At 52.2% G+C, this 25,022-nt stretch overlaps 1 protein-coding gene across 1 annotated transcript in view; it reads left to right on the plus strand.

The window, feature by feature from the left end:
- The window catches only part of NCOR2 (nuclear receptor corepressor 2), a 180,810-nt gene that overhangs the window by 23,844 nt on the left and 131,944 nt on the right, over nt 1-25,022 (plus strand). The window contains exons 3-4 of the mRNA XM_059827785.1: nt 898-1,078; nt 24,623-24,802. Of these exons, the coding sequence (XP_059683768.1) occupies nt 898-1,078; nt 24,623-24,802 (361 nt within the window). The remainder of the gene's footprint in view (nt 1-897; nt 1,079-24,622; nt 24,803-25,022) is intronic.

Here is a 25,022-nt window from a genome sequence, read left to right on the forward strand (position 1 = left end):
TTTGTTTAAAAAAAGCAAAACCAAACCCAATTTCCAGGTATTACCAACTGCATCGTATTTAACAGGTGAAAGATATTTGAGCCAGATGTGACTCGTCGGTGCAGTTGCTGTCACTGGATAATGTGCCTTTACAGCTTGCCAGGTCTGTGTCAGAGACGTGCAACTACATGTGGCCGGTTTCCTTCCTCCCCCATCCTGGAAAAATAAATCCCTACTGTCTAGCCACGGAGGAGTATGCATTTTTTCCTCAGCATATAATCTTTGGTATTCCTATAGAAGATGCTAAATATAAACAGTGGTGCAGGTACCTTTGACTAAATAAGCCAAACGTGGCAGAAGGGAGCTCCGCCTGGTCTTAGGGGCCACAGGGGGATTTAGGGGCCAGACTTGAGGATTTTCCGAGCTTTGGCTTTTTCTGGCCAGCACGACCCACGTGGCATTACAGAGAAGGCTCAAACCTGCAGCCTCGTTCGCTTTGCCCTGGTGTAGGGACAGCCACGCACCGAGTGTGGTGGGACAGGCGATGGCAGCGGGGCTTTCCAGGTGACATAGCGGTGCTGAGGAGGGGGACAGCAGGGTGGCCTGTTGGGCTCGGAGGGTAGCGGTGGTGCTGCACCCCACGTCCTGCTCCCCTGGGCGATGCCTGGTTCTGCCTGCATGCAGCGAGCTCTCCAGGGGATGCACCGTGCCCAGCAACCGAGCTATGGAGCTGTGCCTCCTGGGTCTGCAAAGACCCGAGATGTTTGGGTCCAGGGCCACCTGGCCTCCCTTCGTGCATCCTTCTCGGAAATGGTCAGAAGTTGAGCCCTCTGTCCTCCTCGAGTGGCTTGCAAGTCATAGAGCAGGGGAGAGCAGAGGTGGTTTGTTTTCTAAAGGCTCCTTTCTGTTTGTCCCCAGATCTCAGGAGTTGCACCTGAGAACTGAGGCGCATTCCTATCTCTCTGACCTGACCAAGCCGTCCGACTTGGAGTTCATTGAAACCAAGAGACCGCGCCTGGATCTGCTGCAGGACCCGCTGATGCGGCACTCGCCTCTCCTGAACCAGAGCCAGCAGGGAGGGACAGAGGATCTCTCAAAGGTAAGGGGACAACGGCCTGGGATGCTAGCTGGGTGCGGGGTCTGTGTTTTGGGATCCCCTTGGCTTGTGCAGAGCTCCCTTTGAGGCTCTGAGACACTAGTGAAATCAGCGTAGATGGGGCTTCCCGATGCATCAAGCAGTGCTTGGTGGTGGTGGATGATACCCACCGAGATGGGGTGACCACTTCGGGGAAACAGAAGTGTATCTGCTTTCCCCATAACTGTAATAGTCATGGGTTTGCATTTACTGGGCTATTAAATGCACCAGAACAATTTGGAAGCTCCTGTAGGCTGAATTAGGGATGGTCATGTCTGGATACTGTGCCCTGATTTGATTTTTACTTGACCTTTCTCATTTATCACATCTCTTTATTTAATATTGGTGTTCGAAGGGTTTGGATCGGTTGCTGGTGGTTCTTTAATATAATCTTCCCCAGGAAAGCCTCCCTTGTCTTAGTCTCATTTAACAAAGCAAATTGTTTACTGGCAATTGTCCCCTCTGCACATGTAATAAATGTTGCAAAGACAATTCCCTTGCTTGTGTGCCTATCTGGATTTACTTTCATGCTCTGCTGGGGTAAATTGTATTTGACTTTAACTCGAGCTTGGACATACTCCTGGTTGGCAGGAAAGTCTTGCTGGGTAAACAGGCTGGGGGCAGCTGGCTTGCGCTGCCGATGCGAGCTGCAGCGCTGTGAGCACCGAGGGTTAACGCAGCTGCAGGCTGGGCTTCAGGGATGTCTGAGCCCTCAGTGGAATGAAAAGGAATCGCAGAATCATTAAGGTTGGAAAAGACTTGTAAGATCATCAAGTCCAACCATCAGCCCAACAGCACCATGGCCCACTAAGGGAAGTCCACCGTGACCACAAGGAAGTCACATCCTTGCCCAGGATGATGGGGATGGTTTGCTGTATCTCTGTGGGAGCTGATTGAAATAACACGTGAGCGAGAAAGCTCTTGCTTGGGATATTCAGACATCTCTTATCCGTACGCTGCTGGTGGGCCTTACCTGAGATCCCTCTGACCTGTCTCGAGTGAGAAAGACATTTAACTTTGGGGTAGTTCAGACGCCAAGGGAGGCCTGGCTGGATCTCCTGGGGGAGAGGCCTGCAGGGACTGCCGATTAGGAATGGTGAGCTGATGCTGGAGGGATGGAGCAGCTCTTTTTTAAGAGCTATGTCTGAACTTGGAGACCATGAGAAATGCACCAGAGACATCAGCTTGCTCTCCTTTAGCTCTTGATAGTGTGTTGCCTTGGAAAAGATGCCTCCAAGGTGCTGTGGCCCTTCTATGTCCCATCTTTGCTTCTCCCTCCGAGATACATCTTAACGAGGTGATGCTGTGACCAGCCAGGAATCTGCTCTCCGTGCCACCGGGATGTTTTGTGGTGGCTCTGAACCGTAGAGTATACTTGGGGGATGCTGGGTTGGGTAGCTGATGGGGAAAATAAACTATTGGCCACAAAACAAGAAATATCCCTCTCCAAAGACGTGAGGAAACCAGGACGGCTTTTCTGTCTGCACATTATTTCCATCAGCAGTTCTGTTCTGCTTCTCACCGGAAAATCACGTATTGTCTCAGCTATTTGTTTCTAATAGGCAAAGCTGCTCTTGAGGCATTAGTTGGTGAGTTCAGGGGCTGCATTTGCTTCTTGGTCTGTGACACATTTCCAAGAATTACATGCCTTTTATGGGCCTTAAAACATTTGTTAATGAAAGAGAGAGAGAGAGGGAGAGAAAGCTGTGAGATACAATTCAGCAAGACAAGATTATGCTTTTAGTGGAGCCATTTGTAATTTCAGAGTCTGGAAGGAAGGAAAAAATGTGGTGTCCCTAAGTGGAGCTGGAATTAGTTGCTCAAATCTAGCAGGGGCTGTTTCCAGAATGGATTTGATGGAGCTCGCTGTGAGACTGGGGTGATGTCAGTGCTGTTCAAGTGGTTGGGAGCAGAAGGCAAGTCTGGGGTGTAGGAAGGTATATCTGCCTTTGCAGCTTGGGAAATTGGATTAATAGCAGTCTTTTGGCTTTATTCTTTAGTCATCCTCAGACTAGTCTATAAACTGCTTGTGCAGGTGGTAAAGCTCCTGCAGCCGATCTGTGCATTGCCCTGAGCCTCAGCGTGTTAGAGGAGCTGTTCTGGGTGTGCTGGTCCAGAGGAAGTGTCAAGAGCTGAGACTCATCTTTGGCCACAAGCTCTGGACACTTGCGTATATGGGCTATTTACACATGTAAAACTGCTGCTTGCATCCATGCTAAGCCAGCAACTGTTGAATTTGGCACTGGACTCTGATGGTGTAAGTCGCCATCTAGAACAGCTGATACAGACCTTCCTGAGAGACCCTGTGCTGAGCTCCATGACTGCTGTCAGCTCCTCTGCCTGGCTGATGTGACCTCCTAAAACAACACGTCGTGATGCGGCCCGTTCTGGCAGCTAATCCCCACTCCTCTCCATCCCTGTGGAGGCTGGCCCACACTTCACTTCTAGCAGCACTGTGTTTTTCCTGCTTGCTCAGCATGTCTTCCATTCTCAGGGGTTATTCTGCAAGCTTCCTCCCTTCCCGCGAGCGCTCTGCAAGGTGGGTGCAGAGCCAGATGTCTCTGTGCATCTGCGAGCTGTGCGTGGACCAGAGCAGTGGCACACGTGTAGTGGCAGGACCTGTGTCCCGGAGCGGTGGCACACGCGTGGTGGCAGGACGTGTGTCCCAGTGACCAGAGCCAGAGAGAGAAATTTGCTGTTCCATCTGTGCTGCTGACTCGGTGCCTGACAAAGTTGTTCGATACTTTATCTAGGGCAGCTTTGCAAGCCCTTTGGGTGAGATGCACCACGTGAGCCCAGTATTACTACACATGCTGGTCGTTGTTTAGACAGAGTATCCTAGGAGTTGTTCGCTTACCCCTTACCCCATTCCATGTTGTTGCAGTCACTGTGTGGGGAGGAGCTGAATTTACTCATCAGAGTAACAGTGCTAGGACAGCTTTTCATGGTGACTTTGCAGATTGAACTAATTTTTGCACAGTAAAGAGCTCCACAAAACCCTCAATAAAAAGGGTAGGGGTTTGGTGTTATGCTCTGTGGGGCAGCCTGACTGTCCCAAGGGACGTAACTGTAATGCAGCGGCAATGGATGTTGCTTTCAGGTGGTGGGTATCTGTTGGTCTGTGGTTTCAGAGCAGTGGTGGAGCTGAGATGCAGAATCGGGTCTGTGGCGGTGTGAGTTCAGCATGTCCCTGAAAACTACTGGTTACCAACCTTCAGCTCAGGGGAGAGAAGTTAACACCATTCCTGCACGTTTCCAAGGCCTTTGTTTTGGGCCATAATCTGTGCTGTGGACACAGATGAAGTAACTGATGTGCCAAATCCTGGTAACAGCTTCCAGAGTTTTTCCACTTTTCTTCGGGCGGTGGCAATAGGATCTTTTAGGTCTTTTATTCCTCATCTACCTCTCCCAAACCTGGGGTGAGCTGGGCCCCTTTACCCCTTTCAGGATCACTGCAGCCTTGCTCCAAGTGAGGCTTGGGTTGTAAGGTGAAGGTAATGTCTTCTATTAGATCAGCATGTTATAGCTGGAGAAAACAGACGCTTTTGGGCAGCGTGCCTTTCAAAAGCGGCAGCTTTACAGCTAAATCTCAGTTGGTCTAGTAAAAGAGAATACCTTTCCTTACGAACCTCGCATTGCTCATATCCTTGAATTCTGGTGTTTCTTTTCAAGCTGGGGTGCAGAAGGTTGTTTTCTTGCCTGCTTTTCCTCTACTTGAGTATCTTTTTCCCTGCAAGAGGGGTTGCTGTCACGTTGCTGCAGTGCACATAGTCCTGTGCTCCTGCTGCTGGACGGAGCCGGGAGGGCTCCGGTGAGCTCAGACTGCTGCGGGAGAGATGAAATCTCCCCGTGCCCTCTGTGCCAGCGTGGGCTGACGCTGCCTCCGAGAAGGTGCTCCCTTCAGCTGGCTGAGAATAACCAGGCAAAACTAAAGCAGGACTGTTTTTTCAATCACTGCAAGCCTGGATGTGAGATTTGCTGGAAGAGCTGCCGTGATGCAGATTTGCCGGGTGTGCTCTTGGCAGAGATGCAGGAGCTGGTTCCCAGGACCCTCGGTAGCTTCTGCTTTCTTTCCGATAGAGAAAGTCACGGACCTTCATCACGTAACAACAGATAGGAGTAAAACAGACGGCTCCAGAGCAGGCCAGTAATGTATCTGCACGATCCCCTGTCTCTGTGCATACGTGCGCAGCTGGTGCTGCGTGCAATCCTGCCCCGTAGGGATGGTGAGCGTGGCGTGTCTGGTCGAGCAGCGCCTGCTCTCCCCTCTCCAGAGCTGGAGGTTAGTCCTGCCTCTCCCCTTCCATCTCTTCTTATTCCTGTTGTGCTTCCACTTGTTCTTCCTCCCGTTTCTCAGACTGCTTTTCCACCACGTACGTGGTTTGCTGCTCCTTCCTATAGGATGTGAGTCAGTCATGATCTGCGTTTAGTCCCCTTGCAAGGGCTGCCTGGCTGCACTTACACGTAGCCTATTGCTCCAGCAGGAATATGCTTACGGGGAGCCATGTAGTCCCATGGGTACGGGGCTGGGTGGAGGCTTAGGAAACCTGAACCTCGCTGCCATCTGCCCTGGCAGGCTGCTGGTCACCCGGTAAGTCTCTTCCCCTTTCTGTATCTCAGATTTCCCCATCTGTACAAGGGACAATGCCACTTCCCTCTTTTGTAAAAATAATTAACAATTATTGATGGAAAAAGGCTGTTAAGAAGCCATGTGTTGTTAGGACTTGGGCTCTCCTTTACATTGTTGAAGGGTTTTAATTTCTTCCCTTTCTGCATGAGTGTTTTTGTTGTGCTGTGAACTAAAACCTGGAATAAGAAAAGGGAAGGGGGGGTCGTGGAAGAGGCAGCACCAAGGCCAGGAAATATGTATGGCAAAGCAGAAATTAGGGCAAAGGGTATTTTGCTTTGCACCTTAATGTAGCTTTAAAAGCAATTAATTGAAAAAGGAGGAATTAACACATTTAAAATGCCTTTTTAATGATGCGTTGAAGCCAGCAGCATACATGCCAAATTTCACACTGGCTGCCCGTTCCAGAGCCCAATTTACAATAAACTCCTGGAAAACAGGCTGTGGGATGGAAAGGCTCTTGGCTAGCCCGCTACCTCCTGCGCCGGCCGCAGGCTGGCAGAGCACCGAGGACAACCGAAAGGCCTTTTGGGAGCCCTGCTTCCTCCTTGCCGCGCTGGCCGGTGCCTTGGCAGTGCTGTTCCCTGGTAGCTGCTCCATCCGTTGCCGAATATGCCGGGGGAGAGGAGCGGGAGGCTGGGGACTCCGGCAGCAGGGTTTGCCCCAGCACGGGGAGGGATGCTTGGAGGGCCAGTGCCACAGCTCCCAGCGTGGGTATCTGGGCTGGCTGGTAAATCACCAGTGGTGTTTCTGCTCTGTGGCTTTGTTATGGGAACATTGATCTGTTGCTGGGATTAACCTCTCAGAGTTTCCAGTGGGTTGGTCTCGCAGTTATTAATGAAACTGGCTGCAACTTGTGTTGACCTTGGCAGAGGCCCCAGTTGGCTTGGAGGTAACTGGCAAAAGCGTAATCTCTAGTTGAGTAATCCAGTGCTGGGGGAAGGGAGCAGAGGGGGTGGAAACGCAGCAGTGCTTTGAACCGGGAGAACCGCGGTGCTCCGACGGGATGCGTAGGAGTGGAGCACTCAAAGGCGCTGAGCACGGCGGCCGCCAAGGGAATTAGCAAGCAAAAGCGAGGCAGCATCTTGGTTCCCGCACCCCGGGCTCCCTCTTGTAGAAACCAGCCCTGAATTCCAGCGCCTCCCCGTGATTTATTGCTGCAGAACAATAGTGCAGAGGGGCTGGAGAACGAAACGAAGCTGTGAGCATCGACCGGCCCTGGGCACATGTCCTCCTGTAGCCTCTGAGTCTGCGGTGTGGATCACGCTGGGCTCTCCCTTCGCTGCTGGAGGTTGTTTTTTCACTGGGGGAAAAAGAGCTCTGGGCCTGTTACTTGGGCTTTTGATGAACGTCTGCAAGCAGGGACCCAGCGACAGTGCAGGGCTGTCCTCTTTGGCCGTGCACCTCTGCTGCAGGAGAGGGAGCAGTTTCCTTGGCCAGCTGTGGCTGTGCCCACATCTGGTTGGGAGAGGGTGGCTGCCAGGGAGCCCCGTGGGACACCCAGGCGGAGGGATCCTGCGGAGCGGCAGTAGCACCGATGGAGAGGGGACATGCCGATGCTGCCAGCATCCTGCTGCTCACTCCGGACTATCCGAAACCCAAGTGAGATACGGAGTTCTGTGCCAGTGCATGGCTTTATCAGCCCTGTGAAAGGTGAAATGCCTCAAACGATTTGCCACGAGAAGAATAAACCTCGCCCTAAGGACTGCAGGGTGCTTGATGCAAAGCCCGCCCGCACGTGTGGCCTCCCAACTGCTTCTTGGAGGAGCGGACTTCTATGGATGTGGCTCTAACCTCAGGTCTGAGCAATGAAATGAAACAATTTTAGTGGGTACAAACATACCTATGTCTCTCCGGCTTTTGTCCTCCTTCCCCTGCAGAGAACAGCATTTCTTATTAACTCCTTGCAGCCTTCGTGGCCGGGAGGCAGGCTGGGCTTTCCCGGTGGTCCTGAGGCTGGTGGTGCAGTTGGGCGCCCATCAGGAGCGAGTGGCGTGGGGTTGTTGAGTTCAGCAGCTGTAGGAAGATCCTCCTGCAACGTGTTCAACATCCACCCATCTGCTGTGCAGTTGCTCACGCTGTTGACTTGTGCTTGATAAAAATCTGATTGCAAAAATGATTCGGTGGGGTGGGGGAGGAATGGGGGGGTGCTTTGCATTAGGGCAGCAATGATTCAAAGCTATTTCTGGGAAGATGAGGGAGATGTTGGCATTCTCTGTCATTCCAAACATATTTAAAAGCTGAAATATTTGCATTGTTCACGTTGTCACAGCGCAAACACTTCTGGCCGGATTTCTCCCTTCCCCTGCTTTCCTGCCTGCTCCGAAGATCATTTCCAAATCGCAGGAGAATGTGTGTGAGTGTGTCCACCCCTGCTCGCCTGCGTGTGAACACACACCTTCGGGAGTGTGTGTCTGCCCTGTACGAGCAGTCTGGCTCTCGTGGCGTGCCCGGGCGTTGATTGCATCGCCCGCTGCGCAGCGGCCGTGCCAGGATGGCCCTGAGGGCTTGTCAGCAGCCTGTGCCATGCACCAGCCTGGGATGGGAAGCCAAGGGAACAAACAGCTGGAGGAGTGTTGTATCTGGAATGGGATGCTCTGTCCCATGCATGGACTCGTGCTGGTTTCATTTGAAAACCAGATGCTGTTAGGTGTTGTGTAGTCCTTGTGAGATGTCCAGCTCCTCCAGCCGGCCCTGGGTCAGGGGACAGGGGGGTAAAGGGAAGGAGCACCATGATTGACAAGAAAACTGATTTTATTCCATTTTTCAGCTGAAGTTCCTATGGCCAAAGGATTAAACTATGGTCCGAAAGACTCGGGCATGTCAGGGGGAACCCTCGTGGGCTGCGGAAATGCTCCAGATGTAAAAACTGAGCTTGACCTTCCCCGAGCTGCCTGCAGCCCGGCTCTGCCCTGCCCCAGCTGCTCCAGCCCACGCGGTCCCCGAGCCACGGAGAGCGGGGCTGAGGCTCAGCATGGCTGGAAAACCGACACACGAACTGACGGTGCCTCAAGCACAGGTTGTTGTTTCGCGCTTCTTCGGCTCGTTTGTGGTGATCGACATCCAGAACAACCTTTTAACTTGTCTTTCAAGCCGTAGCGGTGGAGAAGGGCAGCGTGATAAGGCTGACTGCTTCTTGGGAGCCTGCTTCATCATTTACATAATTGGACTTTTCTGTTCCATTCAGTCAATATTACAAGGCTCGCGCAGTGCGACATCTCACCTGATCTGCTTGAGGGAAAGAAAGTCCCTTGACTTTGTGTGCCTCACCCTTGTAATTGGAAGAAATATTGCCAGTTTTTTCTGCTTGCAACATGGCAGCGTTGAGAGCTGGGTGTGCTGCGTGGATTCATGGAGATTTTTTTCTCCATCTTTGAAGTGTTTGTACATCTGTTATGTATATCTGTTTTTTCTTTAATAGCCAGGATTCTTATGTGCCCTGTTATGTCCTGAAAATACAAGACAGCAAAGCTAGTTTGCTGCTTAACTTTGTCAGTCCTTAGGTGGGACTTCGGAAATGGGGTTGGTGTGGCAGGAACTGGCACCGCTCTCCTGTGCATTGCTCCAAAGCACGGGGATGGTGCAGGGTGAGGAGGGCTGTGCTGGCCACCGCTGCTGTCTGCCTGCGGTCAATCCGTTTTTGCACGTTTGTGGTAAAAAAGAAAGCCCCGCCTGGAATAAACTTCCAGGGAAGAATTCAGTCCTGGTACCAAGAGTGACGTCCCGGCTCTTTTCTTCTCTCCCTGCAGTTACAGCCTGATCTGGGTTTCTTTTCTCCTCATCTTCTGGGAGGGGGTGTGGGTGCTGCCAGGCACGGAGCATTGCTCCAGCTCCCACCGGATCCAGGCACGCTCTGGGATGGGGTTATGTGATTCTTCCCGCTTCCATGGGATCTGACCGGTTAGTGCAGGCGACAAAGCAGCAGCAGGTTGTTACCGATTTGCAAGCGCATCCATCTTCTCGCAGATGAACTCAGCCTCCCTCCTTGTTCGGCATCCCCGCGCGCCTCTCCTCGCCAAGGGTCTTCCTGGGGAGGGCGAGGGGTTTGCTGGGAGCAACTCGGGTGTCTTCTCCATGACTGTATGGCACCAAGCACATTTTTGGTGCTGTACTTTTCCATCATTATGAAATGCAGCCCATCCACAGTTCTGATTCATGCAACGAGAGCCAGTGAGTTGTGACAGTGATCAGATGAATTTTGTGTGCTGTGTGTTGAGGAGGACTGTATTTTGTGCTAAATCCTTCCTTCCCAGCACTGGGTGGAAAGCCGTGGAGGAGATGCAACAGCAATCGATGGTGTTTGCCTGCTGCTGCTGGAGGGGCTGGAGTGGGGGAGTGATTTCAGAGATGGATTTGGCAGAGACGAGTTGCTGCTCTTTGTGCCTGTGGTGATGGAGCTGTAATAACATATTGAACATGGCAACAGCCCTTGCTAAAGCTCCATGACTTCACGTCCGAGCTTCGTGGAGCCTCATTTCTTAACAACACCCTCAGCATCGATAACAAGAGAGAAGCTGTCGAGTGCCAAAGGGGCGTAGTTATAATCACTCGCTGAAAATCTTTCTTTTTGGACCCAAACCTGCTTTTTAAACATAAAAACTCTTTGGCTGTGTTTTAGGCAATGAACATTCAAAGGGTTTTCTGGCTTGCTCCACCACGAAATGCTCTGCAGCTTCATGCTGCATGGGGGGGAGGTGAGGGGCGATGGACACTGGTGTGCGTCAGGAGTGCTGGCTGCACGCTCGACGAGCGGAGAGGGGTTGTTTTAGGACAAGCTGACAGGCCCTTGGCTTGTTCTGCTGCTCTCGACAAATGTAATTCTAGTTCTTGGCACCTTTTTCGAGGAGGATAAGGAGTGAGAGCACAGTGGAGCCTGCTCCCTCTGCCCTTGGAAATGGGCTTTTACCCAGCGGCAGACCTGGCTCGGGGCGGGAGCGATGTGCTCTGTCCTATCCCCGGTTTGGTGAATCGAAAGCAGAAATTAGCGGGGGAGAAGCAGTGCGGGATGAAATTACCTGAACCACCTCCTCGCAGTCCTGACCTAGATCTAGTTACTCTTTGGTCGTCTTGGTGCTTTGTCCGAGCATCTTCTGCATATGGCAGTGTTCACCCCAGCTTCTTCATCCCGGCCCGGGGGGGCAGCCCCTTTAATCCTGCAGCCGGTACCTTTTCCTGTGGGATGCAATGCTACAGGCTTGGGGACCAGTGGCTGGAGAGCTGCCCAGCGGAAAAGGACCTGGGGTTGTTTGTTGACAGCCGGCTGAATATGAGCCAGCAGTGTGCCCAGGTGGCCAAGAAGGCCAACGGCATCCTGGCCTGTATCAGAAATGGTGTGGGCAGCAGGAGTAGGGAGGGGATTGTCCCCCTGTACTTGGTGCTGGTGAGGCCGCACCTCGAATGCTGTGTTCAGTTTTGGGCCCCTCACTACAAGAAGGACATGGAGGTGCTGGAGCGTGTCCAGAGAAGGGCGACGGAGCTGGTGAGGGGTCTGGAGCACAAGTCTGATGAGGAGCGGTTGAGGGAGCTGGGGTTGTTCAGTCTGGAGAAGAGGAGGCTGAGGGGAGACCTTATCGCTCTCTACAACTGCCTGAAAGGGGGTTGTGGTCTCTTCTCCCAAGTGACGAGTGACAGGATTAGAGGAAATGGCCTCAAGTTGTGCCAGGGGAGGTGCAGGCTGGATATTAGGAAAAATGTCTTTACTGAGAGAGCGGTGAAGCACTGGAACAGGCTGCCCGGGGAGGTGGTGGAGTCACCATCCCTGGAGGTATTCAGAAAACGTGTAAACGTGGCACTGCGGGACATGGTTTAGTGGGCATGGTGGTGTTGGGGTGATGGTTGGACTTGATGATCTTACAGGTCTTTTCCAACCGTAGTGATTCTGTGAAGAGCAGAGCACCGTCCTCTGGCAGTGCCAAGCAGCAGTAGATGTGGGGTTGCCCAGCGTGGTGCCTCTGCTGCATCCCGAGGGGTTCCCCCTGGGCTTGCGGAGCCTGCAGTGCCCCACTCCAGTGCGTGCCGGCAGTGGGTTTCTCCGCTGCCTGCCACGCCGAGCACTTTATCACCTCCTCTGCCTGCATGGTAACGCTTCCTAGGCTTTGCCTTTGAACGACCTGCTCTGATCACTGCCCTGACAAGGGACATGGCTGATTCCTCTCCTCCCTGCGCTGTTCCCCCAGGAACAGCAGTGATCGTTTCTGCCTTCTGATCTCTGCGCTGGATGTCGTCGTTCCCATGGCTGCTTAAGAAAGAACCATTTCCTAGTGCAAATCAAGCGGTCCCACGTGGTTACGCGACCAAACCAAGCGTAGGCTTTTATTTCAGGCAGTTTTTCAGGTCTGCGTTATTTTATCTCATGCCAGCCATCACAGGTATGATGTAGAGCTGATTGCCCCCAGCAGCTAATGTGTTTCTGCCTCGGCAGCAGGCAGAGTGGCAGATGTAAACACAGGAACGTTACGGTCTTTCGAACACTAAAAGCTACTAAAGAATAGGCAGGTATGTATATATAAATATATACTGTGCTTTATATTAATGGCTTTCAATATATTTGGAGAGGGATTTGTAAATTCATGCATCCATGAATGTTTCATGTGTATATACTTTTTCACAGGTTTGTAAGTAAGTGAAAAGCCTACAATTTTTTTTATATATACATATATATACACACACACATATATATATGCTGCCTTATATACTTGTAAGCTGTTTTTTCAAAGGCTTCTTCTAGCTGTGCAGTTCAGAGATCCTGCCTTCAGCAGCCACACGGAGAAAGGCTTACAGTCTCGAGCAAAGCTAAATATTGATTTGAGTCAATCTGGGTACACTTGGAGACATCACTAGTGTTCATGAATACAGCATAATCACTGATTGGAGTGGGGAAATTTCATCATAAAGGCCCCAAAAGGGAGGTTTATTATTGCTTTCTTCCAAATGCCTGAATTTTATTAGCTTCAGTCATTCTTGGCAGGGCAGTGGAATGGGATTTTATAGTTAGCAAAGGAAAAGTAAACACAGTAATCATTTCACAGCCCTGTGCCTGCCAAACCAAGATGGAAATTCCAGCCTTGGTGGGAAGCTGCTGCTTTGCTAACAGATAATAACAAATTCACTGTGGGCTTATACTTGCTATGGGAGCCGAGATGTTCGGGGGGTTTTTTCTGTAACATCCTGGCTTGGAGAGGCTGGGGTGCTTCATGCTTTTCTGCAGGAACAGCCTGGGCAGAGGTTTGCAGTTTGAGCGACTCCCACAGCCATTTGCAATTAGAAATGGTGCTTCTGCCCTGAGCCTTCGGCAGCTGCTTTATCCTGCGCTCTTGGCCTTTCCTTGGTCAGTCTTGCTCTGGTCGCAGAGCTGAGTGATGCTCGAGGAGTGTCACGCTTGAGACGCCGCGATGGTCCCTACACCCTGAGACCATCTCTACCTGCTGAATGGGGGCAAAAAATATTATGGCAAAAAAATTCTCCAAATAAATCCAAAACTCTCATGAAAGGTTTGTTTTGCATGTTTTTCTGGGCTTGTCGAGGCGGAGGGCTTGGCTGCCAGCTCATGTCTGGACCAGCACCCGCCTGTGTTTCCTGCTGCTGGGGGAAGTTATTTCCTCCCACCTTCCCGCCCCGCCGGCCGTGGGGATGGCGGTGGGGATGGCCGGCGCTGCTGCCCCCCTGCCTGCCGCCCGCGGGGCTCAGGATGCGGCCTCCTGATGGAAAAGCAGGCGGAGCAGCGAAGGAAATGGCTACTCAAACAAGCGGCGAATGTCGAGGCACCCCCTTCCACGTGTCTGCACAATTATTAGAACAATAAACCATTGAACGCAGCCGGCGGCTGGCTCTGATTGATGGTGCAGCTGACGGTTGCTTTGCACCACCCCTGCTCCCCTGTCAGCACGTATCCTGCACGCGGCGGCGTGCCTCTCTCTGCGCGTCTTGCAATGCGCAGAGATGCCTGCAAGCAGCCGGGGCCGTGCCCTGTATCCCCCTCTGTCTCCCAGGGTGTTGTCGTAGCACCGCTGTTCGTGGGGTGCTTGGGGTGGTGGCTGGTGCATCTGTTTTGTATGTCCGGGGGGCTGCCAGGGTGCTGGTGGACGCCTCGGGCAGCAGAGGGGCGGGTGGAGGCATTGTCCCTGCCCTGTCCCAGGCATGTATTGGGGACGGCGCTTTGCAGGGTGCAGGGCCGGCACCCACTTAAAGGGGAGATGCCGAAATGAAGGGGGGAAGTTAAATGGGCTTCAGTGGTCAGCGACCGATGAGGTCCCTAAAAGCTTCTTTAAAGGCCAAGATGAGCTGTTTGAAGGGAAGGGCGCTTTTTCCCCTCCCAAGCGTGTTCTTTACATTGGTCAAAATTTTTTCAAAAGCATCTGAGCAGCTGTGAGCCTTGTTTCATGCTTAAACAAGTTTTCCAGTGCAGCCACATCGAAATGGAAGTCAGATCGGCTTGGATTCCTGATGAAAAAGTTGCTTGTTTTTTTTGTCTCAACCAGTGAAGTTCACAGGTCAGATTCCCCAGTCACCCCATCTGCTTCCAGGCCGCTCAGTTCAGATCTCTTGTGCGTGTTTGAGCCTCACAAGACGCGTGTGCGTCTGGACTGAGATGTTCTGATAGAAGCAAGGAGACTTTACTGATAAAAGTTGAACTTTTGGGATCTTTCTAGGTTTTCGGGGCAGGGGAAGCCTTTTGACTATTGCCATCAAGTCCAGTTTTCTTGCAGTCTTAGAATTTCTGTTTTTGGCAGATGAGATGTATTTCATGTCCTGCTTTGTATACCTGAGAGCACAGCTAGAATGAACCTGTACATTCAGTGACCCTGAAGACATTGGGGCAATGAAGTGGTGGCATGCAGTTGGCGAGGGGAGCTTGGTTGCTTGCTGTAATTTCTGTTTTTTGAGCTGATGCAGTTGGAAGAGGAGCTGCTGGGAGTGAGCAGGAGTTCGGTGCTGGGACCCGTCAACCCGTGCCCGACGTGCTGGGAGTCCCCAGGGCAGTTGCCGGTGATCCTGACTTGGCGCAACGGCTCTTGCGTGTAAGAGGGGATTTGGGTTGGTCCCACCACGCACCTCAGCCACCGCTCAAACCGTCTTAGGTCTTGTTATTTCCTTTCTCCATCAGTCAGGCGCCTTCTCAGTAGGCAGCTCAACCTCCAGCATTTGGGGAAAAATAATTTGGGTGATGGTTGCGCGGGGAGAACAGAGGGAGGGAGCGCGAGCAGCCTTTAGGTGTATCTTGCTTGCGGCGGTGGTGAAATAGAGCTGTCTTCATTCATTCCCTTCCCTCCCCTCTAAATCTGATGCCCCTTCAAGCCGACTTCCTGATATTAATACGGTGTGCTGGTCCTGAGGACCTCCCTGACAAACCCCCTCTGGCCAGGGCCGCCTGGGTGCTGCCCTGGGTGCTGCCCTGGGTGCTGCCCTGACCGGACCCCCGCTCGCATCTGCGCGGCTGAGGAGTCCCTGCTCGCTCCTCTGCCTCCCTCCTCCTCCCCGGCAATAGTAGGAAATTTAAATGTTTCTGAAGAGCGACATTTCCATTTCAAAAGCTGTTCGCTCAAGTGCGTCTGGAGTGCGATTTCTCTCCCCCCCACTCCTTTCTGAATGGGAGCTTTAGAAGTCTCATTTCCTCTGCTTGATAACACCAGGCTGAGAAGGGCTTTTGTCTTTTCATTTCCCCTCAATTTTTTATTTTTAAATAAGTGAGGTTTTTTAGAAGCTGCCGTGGTGGATTTTGCCTCCCCCGTGTTTGTCCATGTGCTGGAGGGTGCACCTGGTGTCACCCAGTGAATGAGCTGGAGCTTCCTGGGGTGCAGGACCTGCTCCCCGGCTCCCGCTGCCCTTCCCTGGCTAGGCACCAACCTGGGAGCACCCTGTCTAGCACCCCGCTAAGGCTCCCGCAAGCAGAGGAGGAGGTTTGCTGGGCACATCCCAGCTGAGGAGCAATGCACTGCTCTTCCCGGCCACCCCGAGCAGGGGCTTCCGTGTCCCAGCACCCGTGGACAGCAGTAGGTGCGGGTGGTGCTGAGCCTGGCTCTGGATCTGGCCCTGCGTTTGCAGCACAGGACGCTGCAGTATGTAATCACGCTGACTTGTTGCCTACCTGCTTTTTGGCTGGTGTAGCTATGCCGGTTGGGGTGAAATTGTTTTTTGTTGTTTCTTTTTTTACCGCCATGCTTAGTGGAGGGCAGGTGTAAGCGGACGCAGTTGCCTGGCTCCCACCTCTGCGGGACTAACACGTGCTGGTGTAGGCGCTGTCAGACTTGCGCGACGGCATTCGTGCTGGTCACTCGAGCATTGTACTAGCATAAAAGTAGGGAATTTTTCCTGCAGAGGCCTTTTTTACAATAGGCAAACTCCAGCATGCTTTTAGCGTGGCATCTAGTTCTTGACGGCTTTCTACCTCCTTGAGGACCAGCTGGGATTTGGCAGGAACCATTCCAGCATCCTCAAACTAGAGGGAATATGCCTGCTGGGATTAATGCTATCTCCCTGCTTGGTTGGTGTGGAAAGACTCGGACCTTGCTTTACTGCATGTGGCAGTTGAAAGAGGATGGGTGGTGTTGCAAAAAATAACAAAAATAAGTAAAATGGTGCGAGGCTATTGCTTTCAAAAGGCACGGAGTAAGCGTTATGTTCCCCTGGGGTGTGGTGGGTTTGGTGACGGGGTGCTTCTCGGGCTGCTGGAGGAGGTTTTGGGGTGTGCGCCGACTGCCTGCACCCCCAGGCAGGGGACCCTCCTACCTAAAGAAAGTCCCTGAGCAGCAGGCATGGGAAGAAAAGCAAAAGGGGAGAGTGACAGTCACGTGAGGAAACATGTCACCACGTCCTGCTTTTCCGTGGAAGTCCGTGGCAATTATTCAGGGGTTCCTGCGAAAACTGCCTTAAGTCGGCCGCTTCCGGGGAAGGCGAGGGTGGTTTGAGCTTTGCTGGGAGGAGCGCCGGCCGCCTCTGCGATGAGCTCCCCCGTTACCTTTAAAATCTGGTTCCGTGAAGCCGGGAGGTGCTAACCGCGCCACCCTGGCCGAGCACCAAATTGGGCAATTAAAAATTTGCCTCCCTGCCTTCGTGCTTAATGTAATCGCAGGCGTTTTTCACAGTTTGCTCCCTTTTAAGAGACATCAAACAACCGCTCGCCTCCCTTGTATTCTGTTCGCATGCCTCCCGAGCGTTTCAGTGAGCTGGGGGCAGCCCCCTCCTTCTGGCCTCCGTAAACCCCAGGGATGTCTTAGTCACTTGGGTTGTGGTTTTGAATATCCTGGTGCAGAATTTTGTCGTGCTTTTAAGCCGATGGGTTATATGCCTCGTGCCTTTTTCATGCAACCTTTGCCTCCCCAGCACTGTAATTTCGTGGTTGTTTTCCATCGCTGTAAGCCAGCGCTGTTCCCCAGAGAAGCGGTTTTGCTCCTCAAACCGAGGCACTGCTTTCCTCCTGGCTCCGGCCGTAGGGCGAGCGGGGTCCCCGCCGCGGTGCGGGAGCAGGCTGCGGGCAGGAGGTGCCTGGCTGGCACTGCCACCGTCCCCGGTGCCGGGCTGTGCCAGGGCTGGCCGAGGGGAGGCTGCGCGGGGCTCCTGTGCCTGCTTGTCTTCCCGGTTAGCAGAAGCCCTCCTCGCTCAAACAAATGGGTTTGAGTTTGCAGAGGGGAGGTGGGGCTGAGGTGGTGTGTTGCGGGGACAATGACGTTCTCGGCAGCGCGTTGTTGGGTGCAATGTCAGCACAGGTGAAATGATGCTCTGGGTGGCTGCTGGGTGCCCAAATTATTAAAAGAATATTAAAGTTGCAAATAGAGGATTTGAAGAGCTTGCTGCTCTACAGGCTACCCTGGCAACCTCATTTGCTGAAGACAAAGCTGTTTTTTAATTTTTGTTTTTTAAATACATCTGTGACTTTATGAGAAGGCCTATGAAATTCATTTCCCCTGTAATCCATCTTATTTGTCCTCCCCCTTACTTGCTTGAAAGCATCAGAACGCCGTCCGTTCAGTGCCCAGGATGAACTCCACCTCGTGCCAAGCGGGTCGCTGGCTGCTTTACTTCATCCTTATCGTTTGGTGAGTGGTCTCAGGCTTTACCTGCTGTCCAAACCACAACTCCTGCAGTTATTCACGGCTCTTTTAGGGCACTTGTTGGCCCGGAGCGCTCCACACGTGCCAGTAAGGTCCGTCCAGCTCAGCTCAGCGCTTTCCTTTCCTTTGCAGGAGTACGGGCAGAGTGTGATGCCTGACCTGGAGCTCCCCAGGACCCCGCTCCACTCGCTTGCTCGGTTCAAAGTAATTTCCACTGCGCAGGCACCAAAATGAGAGGTGTGGGTTTTTTTTTTTTTTTGCTTGGACACTTTTTCAGAGTTAACAAAAGGCGAATCGCTGGCACAGAGTAGTCTTGCCAGATGTATCGACTGCGCCAAAGATGCTCAAAGAAAAGGTTCCCAGAATCTTTCTGAACGTTGCAGAAAGGCATATTTTCCTGTAAACTTGTTCTTGGAAGTGGCAGAGTTGTTTTGGCTGAAATTTACTATTTAGGAAAAAAAAAAAAAGCCTTAAAATGCCTGAAGCAAATACTCAGCATGGAAAATTTCAGTCCAGTTAATGTTTTAACAAACTTAGGGTCAACTGAAAATCCAGTGGTGCAGAATAGGCAATGTTGGGCAATTCTTAATGAGAGGTGGAGCCATTAGCTCCTCTTCCTAACGAGTAGATGAGTAGGTGAGAATTCATCCCTCCTGCAAAGTCAGTAGGGAACGTATATACGTTCAATGCAATTATGATCCACTAATGGGGAAACGCAGGAAGGTAATGAAAGGCACAACATCCATTTGTCGGTATAATGCCTTAGGCTGCGGTGGGAGTTTGCCTGAGTACGGTTTTCCGGATTTGACCCGTTATTCTAGGCTACCTCTGAGTCCATAAGCCGTGTTTGCTGCCGCTTCTGTAATACCCTGCGATCTTGAGGTCCCGGAGGCAGCATCTGTTAAGGATAAGACTGTGGAATTGCTTTTTTGAGCACAAGCAAGTTTTGCAAGACCAGATACTAGGCTTTGGTTAGTGCGTTTAACTGTAACACTCGCTGGCGAGGTTTTACCACCCTCGTAAATCTGCTGGTGGGGGTGGGGAGGGAGGGTCAGCATTTGGTACGAGTTTTGCAATTAAATTGCTTCAAGCTGTTGAAACATTGGGGAAGCTTTTTGACCTACTTTCGTGCAAGCTTAGAAAATTGTTGGGATGTTTTCTGCCCTGGCTGCGTGGAATTCAGCTGGATTACAGGGGAAAGGAATTTCGTAGGCCTTCTCATAAAGTCACAGATTTATTTAAAAAAAAAAAATAAATAAAAAAATCAGCTTTGTCTTCAGACAGCTTCTTGGTCTCCAGCTTCATGAATTCCCATGCGAGCACGTACTGGGCTGCATCCAGTGAAAGCAATCCCTGTTTTGCTGGTGTCCCCCGCCTTGTCCCCCACGTGCCATGGAGCGTGAGGACGGAGGCGGGCGATGCCTTGGTCCCACGCGTGGCATGCCCCGGCCGCGCTGCTTAGCCTTGCCCGGGAATGCTGTGCGCTCACGGCTGGTGAACAGCCCCATAGGTGCTCCCCGGACTCACACTGCGCACACCAACGTGCACATCTACATCCCGCTTCAGCAGCGGGGACGCAGCCCAGCCGAGAGCCAGCAGTATTTAAGAATTAAAAGCCCATTTGAAGGGTTGGGCTGCTGAAAGAGCCATTAGCGCAGCAGATGGTCACGAACAAAAGAATTGCAATAACTCGATGTACTTTTCACTGCTCAGGCTCTCTGACTTCGTACTTGCGTGTCTCCCTGGGGAAATGAGATGTTAGTTTTCAGCCCCTTTTGACTTTCACCACCACCCACCCCCCCATCAGTTGCTGTCATCTTGGGGCTGCTCATACGCCAGAACGTGTTGGACGCTTTTCCAGTTAAAAAAAAATTCCTTTGGTCTGTATTTGGCAGATTAAGACTTTTATATGCCTGGTTTTGCTTTAAAACTTGATGGATGGAGGTGTGAGGTGTTGGCTCTCCTGCTCGGTTTTCATCCTGGGGTGTATGGGCAAGCCCCGGGGCTCTGCGTCCGCTGCGGTGTGCGATGCTGCTCAGCCGCGGGTTCCTGCATGGGGATGCAGAGCTGCCGTCCCTGCCGCGGAGCACAGCCTGACGTGGACGGAGTTTGGGGAGTGGGGTTAGGTGGTAGAGTTCAGGGGTGTTCACTGGCTCGGGTGGTGGTGGCATCCTCGCAGGCAGGCCGCCCCGCATGTGTCTGTCTTACCACAAGCTCGCCCTTTGTTCATGTTTTTTTTCCAGGGGGGAATTAGTTTGAGCACAATTTGAGCAGCCCAGGCCCATCCTGCCTGCTTTGGCAATCTCCTCCAGCCCACGAGGATGCGAGATGTGCGAGTGGGCAGGAACTGGAGATAACACCTCTTAATCCCTCCCGGTGCTGCAGCAGAAACCACTGCTGCCAGCTGATAATTAGAAAGTGAACAGACTGTGGAAGAGGTGACGTCGGCATCCCCAAATCTCTGTCCTGGGCTTGGGGGAACATCGCTGATGATCCAGTTTAGAAAGGCAGAGAGAGACCAGGACTTACTGAAGATGATGTGGTTTGTTGTGCGGTTTTCTTTTGTTTTGTTTTGGGGTTTTTTTGTTTGTTTGTTTTTGGTTTGGTTTTTTTTGTGGTTTTGTTTTTTTTGTAATGGTTGGACTTGATGATCTTACAGGTCTTTTCCAACCTTAGTGATTCTGTCATATATAGGGCAAAGACTGTGGTGCCGTGCTAGAGATCTTAGGGTTGTCCCAAGCGAGCAGCGCTCTTTGCTTGGTACGCGCTGGCGCTGCGCAGGCACTGACTGGGGGTGTGGAAGCTTTGAAGCTCCACCAGTTTAGTCTTGAAGAGGCAGCCGGTGCGGTCAAGGGATCAGAAAGGTCAAAATGCATTTTGCAGTGAGAGTTAGGTCAGATGGAGCAGAGCTACCGCTCTGCGGGCTCCTGAGGGTGGGAAGCAGCTGAGAAAACTTGCCCTTCACAGAGGCTGGGCTGCATCTAGCCGTAGGCGCTGGGCTGACATGTGGCACAGACGCCCTTCTCCATCCCACCAACTCCCGCGAGCTCCCTGGGAGCATTGCAAGGTGGGTTGGTAATGCAAAATAAGGAGGAGGCGATGGTCTGGTGCAGGTTCCAGCATGACCTGGCACCAGGGTTGGGGTTCCCGCTGTCTTTTCTCTTGTGGACCTGGATGCCAGCGTGTCTGAAAGTAGGGACGTCAAATTTACCCGAAGGCTTGCTTGCTCTTCAGGGCATTGACGGGCAGTTGGCTTTTCCTTTTCCTTTCCCCTCTTTCTCCCATGTCTTTTAAGCCACAGCCTAATAGCACGTAGCAGGCTTGCTCCGCTAACATTATCTATGTTAGGAATAAAAACGTGTAGAAGAAACCCACCCCCAAAGCCTGGCCTTGCTTTTTGATAGACTCCTCAGTGATAATTGTTTTCTTCAGTGTCAGCATCCCCTCTTGCTGTGGGAAGGTTTATGCAGCCTCTGCCCCCTGCTCGCCCACCCTTGTTATCATACAAATCACATAATAATAAGGCCAGGGATAAACAGGAACTACAGTAGCTGTTAGCCGTGTATAAAAACAAATCACATGGAAACAGTATAATTACTGAGAAAATATCAACTTGAGTAATGCGGTAATTGTTTTCTTCCCTCCAGCAGATTTATTCCAGTTCTCCTGGCTCATGCTGGTTTCGAAGTCTGTGACTTCACGTTAATAAGAAGAATTTCACATTTCACACTGCACTTGTTCAGAGCCTGGGTATGATACTGTCTGAGGCGGAGGAATATATTTTGAGCAGCTTCTTGAGAGTGCTAGGAAACAGAGCATGAGTTAAAATGTGGCCACCCCAGGCTCTGGGTGGACTTTGGTCTTTGCAAACCTCTTTTCAACCCATTTTTGTGATTTAGAAGGAGGGCCTCTTGGTGCCTTGCATAAATCCAGGAGCTCTGCTTTTTGGACTTCACCGTTGCAAGGACAAGATTTTTTTTTTTTTTTTTGCCTTCAGTTTTGGTTTTTCCTCCCTTTTGCTGCTTGTAATTTCCTTTATTTAGAGAGGTGCTTGTGAACTGACAGTGGCCATTTATTTGAGGTCCAGGGACATTGCCTCTCTCTATTGCTGTAATCATCCCCTAATACCAGACGATGATGGTTTTTGTGCTGTGACTTGCAGCTGTTCCCCTTACTCAGCTTTGCTGCTATTCTACTTCAGATTCTGCAAGGTAAATAGATAAAAATGTATCAGAAACCAGGTTTCCAAAGGGTTTTGTGCCAAGTAGGAGTTTAAAGACGCCCTGTCTTGCATATTGGCAGACGTGAGATAGTATCTTTTGTTTTACGTGCACAGAGAGAAGCCTTTCTCTCCTGGATTTTTGGCAGGCAGTTTGCTTTCCTTTGGAAAAACCTACCCACCTACAAGCCACTGCCACTTCCCCTTCCCATGCCTTAATCTCAATGAGATTTTATGAACACCTAATTTATCTTTTGCTTCTTGTGGTTGTCCTGTTCCTCTTGGCTTGAAAGAAAACCAAAACCACCAAAAAAGCCCCCCAGTTGTGGAGAACACAAAGCCTTCCCGCTGCAGCAGACTGAGCGATTTTGGGGTCTGATGCTGGGGAAGTAAAACAAGACAGGACCTGCTCTTTGGGACTCTCCAGAAACCTTTGATGTTCTTCTAGTTTCTCTTCTGGACGGATGCTGGAAACAACCAGCTTAGCTTTCCAGTGCCTCTGTGGTCTTAGGGCTGGATGAGCCCCAGGTGGGACAGCGAGGAAGGGGTTTCAGATTGCTCCTTTGCTTTCTGTCCCTTGATGGCAGCTGTGGGAAGGGTGTTGATGCCTCCAGGCTGCACCCAGCAGTGATTCCTCTCTGGCTTGATGTCTCCTTCAGCTAGAACAGGGTTTAGCAAGGGAGAGGAGGAGGAGGAGGAAGGCGCCAGTGAAGGATGCTGGTGTCCTGGGACATGGCCGCTTCGTTGGGAAACATCCTCTTTTGCCTCCCCTTGTTCCAGCTTTGCTCTGGATGACGTTGCCCATCCCTTATGGATGGGACTAGGGCAGAGCTCATGTCAGCACAGCCCCACCAGCCAGGGCCTGCCTTAAAGCCAGGTCCCCTGTGGCTGTGCCAGGCTGTGGGTGCAGCCTGCCCAGGAGGGAGCTCGCCACGCTTCGTCCCACCAGCAGCAGGGTGGAAGCCACCCTGCGTGGTTCTACTTCACAGCAAGCAGATGCTATTGAGATGCTGAACAGTGCCAAGGTGGCATCTGCACGCTCGCCACATTTGGCGTGAGCTGCAGCACGGCTGGTGAACAACCCAGGGCCATCATCCATGTGCCGTGCTAGTCAAGAGGAGCACAGAGGGGTCCACGCCATCTCAGTGCCGCTGAGCCCCATCGTGTCACCCTCGTCCCCGCAGGAGGACCAGCCCGGGAAGAGGGTCAGTGGGTAGCCCTGGCCGCTCGCCGGTGGCCGTGAGTCAGCGCGGAGGGGAGGACACTCAGCACCAGTTGGTGCAGAACAATGTCAGCTTTGTCTGCAGGTGCGGGGCTGCTGTAATGAAGGTAGCAAAGTTGTGTGAACTTCTTCACTTGTTCGCCTCCCCTCCCCTCCCCAGCAGCTGCAGCGTGCTGGCTGCCCAGCCTGGCAGCGGTTTACGGTTACAAACCAAGCCCCGGCTCCTCTTCCTGCCCCCTCCAGGAAAAGAAATCCATCCACTCACTAAGCAAGTGAGTAGATAAACTCTTAATTAAGGTGTTGGGTAGCTGCCAGAGAGGAGTGTCCTGGGTCAGGGTAGGCTGTTGGTGTGCCGTGATCCCCATCTGCGTGGCCGGTGGCTGTTAAACAGCTGCTTCATCCCAGGTGCGTTTATCAGTGGTGGGCAAACTCATCCAGCCATGCAACTTGTCTTTGCAGGAGATGGGCTCCTTTGTTTGGAGCAGGAGAGGTGAAGGGTGGTGTGTAAGTGAGGTGGTGCGGCTCCGCGATTCTCTTGGGCTACCGGCTTGTTGGGCTCAGCAAAATTGTTGCGTTGCTGGAGGAGGAGCTGAGTATTTTGATGTGCTTTCCCTCTCCCCCCACTCATGGTCATTAGAGCTGGTCACTGTGACAGCCGCGGAGGTTATGCTGATCCGTCCGGTCTCTGACTTGAAGGGTCTTGTTGAGCTGAGAGCTTCTTTACCTGGAATTAAAAAAGCTGGTTTTCATCAGTTTGGTCTATTGTTATCTCAGCTGACCTCACCTATCCCCTTTCTCTCCATTTCACATTCAACACTCAGAGCTTCCCCCAGAATTTAACAAGAGATAGAGGAGGACCTCCACGAAGGGGGTGGGTGTCCTCTCTCCTCCCGGGCGCTGCCCTCATGGCCCCTTCTTGTTTGGCATGGTTAATGCTGCTCTTCTCTCCAGCATGGCCATGGCTGTATCAGAGGAGGACATGTCTGTGACTACCTCGTTTTTGTGGAGAAGATGTAGCCTTGAGCTGGCTGCTGAGATGTGAAGTGACGGTGCTGCCAGGAGCTCCTGAATGTGGATGGGTTTATTGATCCTGTAGGAATATGGGTAGCATTGAAGGTGGTGGGAGCCTCTGAGGCTTTGGCAGGAGGAAGAGCTGCTGTTGTGTCCGCAGGAGACCAACCTGGTGCTCTCTAGAGGTGCTGGAGGTTGCGGAACACTGCGATGATGTGATCTGGCAGCTGGTACTGCTTAGTCTAGCAGGTTTTTTGAGGGGGGTGTGTGCCTCAGAGGGCTGGGAATGGGCCAGGGAGCTGTGGCAGTTGGCGTGGGAAGGTGAGAGGAGGATCCAAAGTCTCCTGGGAAGAAGCTGACCTGGTTGTTTTGTGCTCCCCAGGACCGTGGCCTGCCTGGCAAACTGGAGCCCGTGTCGCCTGTGAGCCCTGCTCACCCTGACGCCGAGCTGGACCTGCTGCCGGCCCGGCTGTCGAAGGAGGAGCTCATTCAGAACATGGACCGTGTGGACCGCGAGATCACCATGGTGGAGCAGCAGATCTCCAAGCTGAAGAAGAAGCAGGTAAGAGGCTGTGGTCTGGAGGGGAGCACGCGTCCTCGCTTCTGCATGCTGCATTACACCCCGTCCTCACCCATGCACGTCCACAGAGGGGAAGTGGCAGTGCCAGTGCCACCAGGATGGTCTGTGTCCATGCCCCCTGTCGTGACATGGGGTGGTTGCTGCTGTGCCAGCAGTCTGGAGCTGGTACTTGCAAGACGAGGAAGCTTTGGAAACCTGGCTT

This window comes from Gavia stellata, chromosome 21 (genome assembly GCF_030936135.1).
Source record: "Gavia stellata isolate bGavSte3 chromosome 21, bGavSte3.hap2, whole genome shotgun sequence".
Taxonomy (NCBI): Eukaryota; Metazoa; Chordata; class Aves; order Gaviiformes; family Gaviidae; genus Gavia; species Gavia stellata.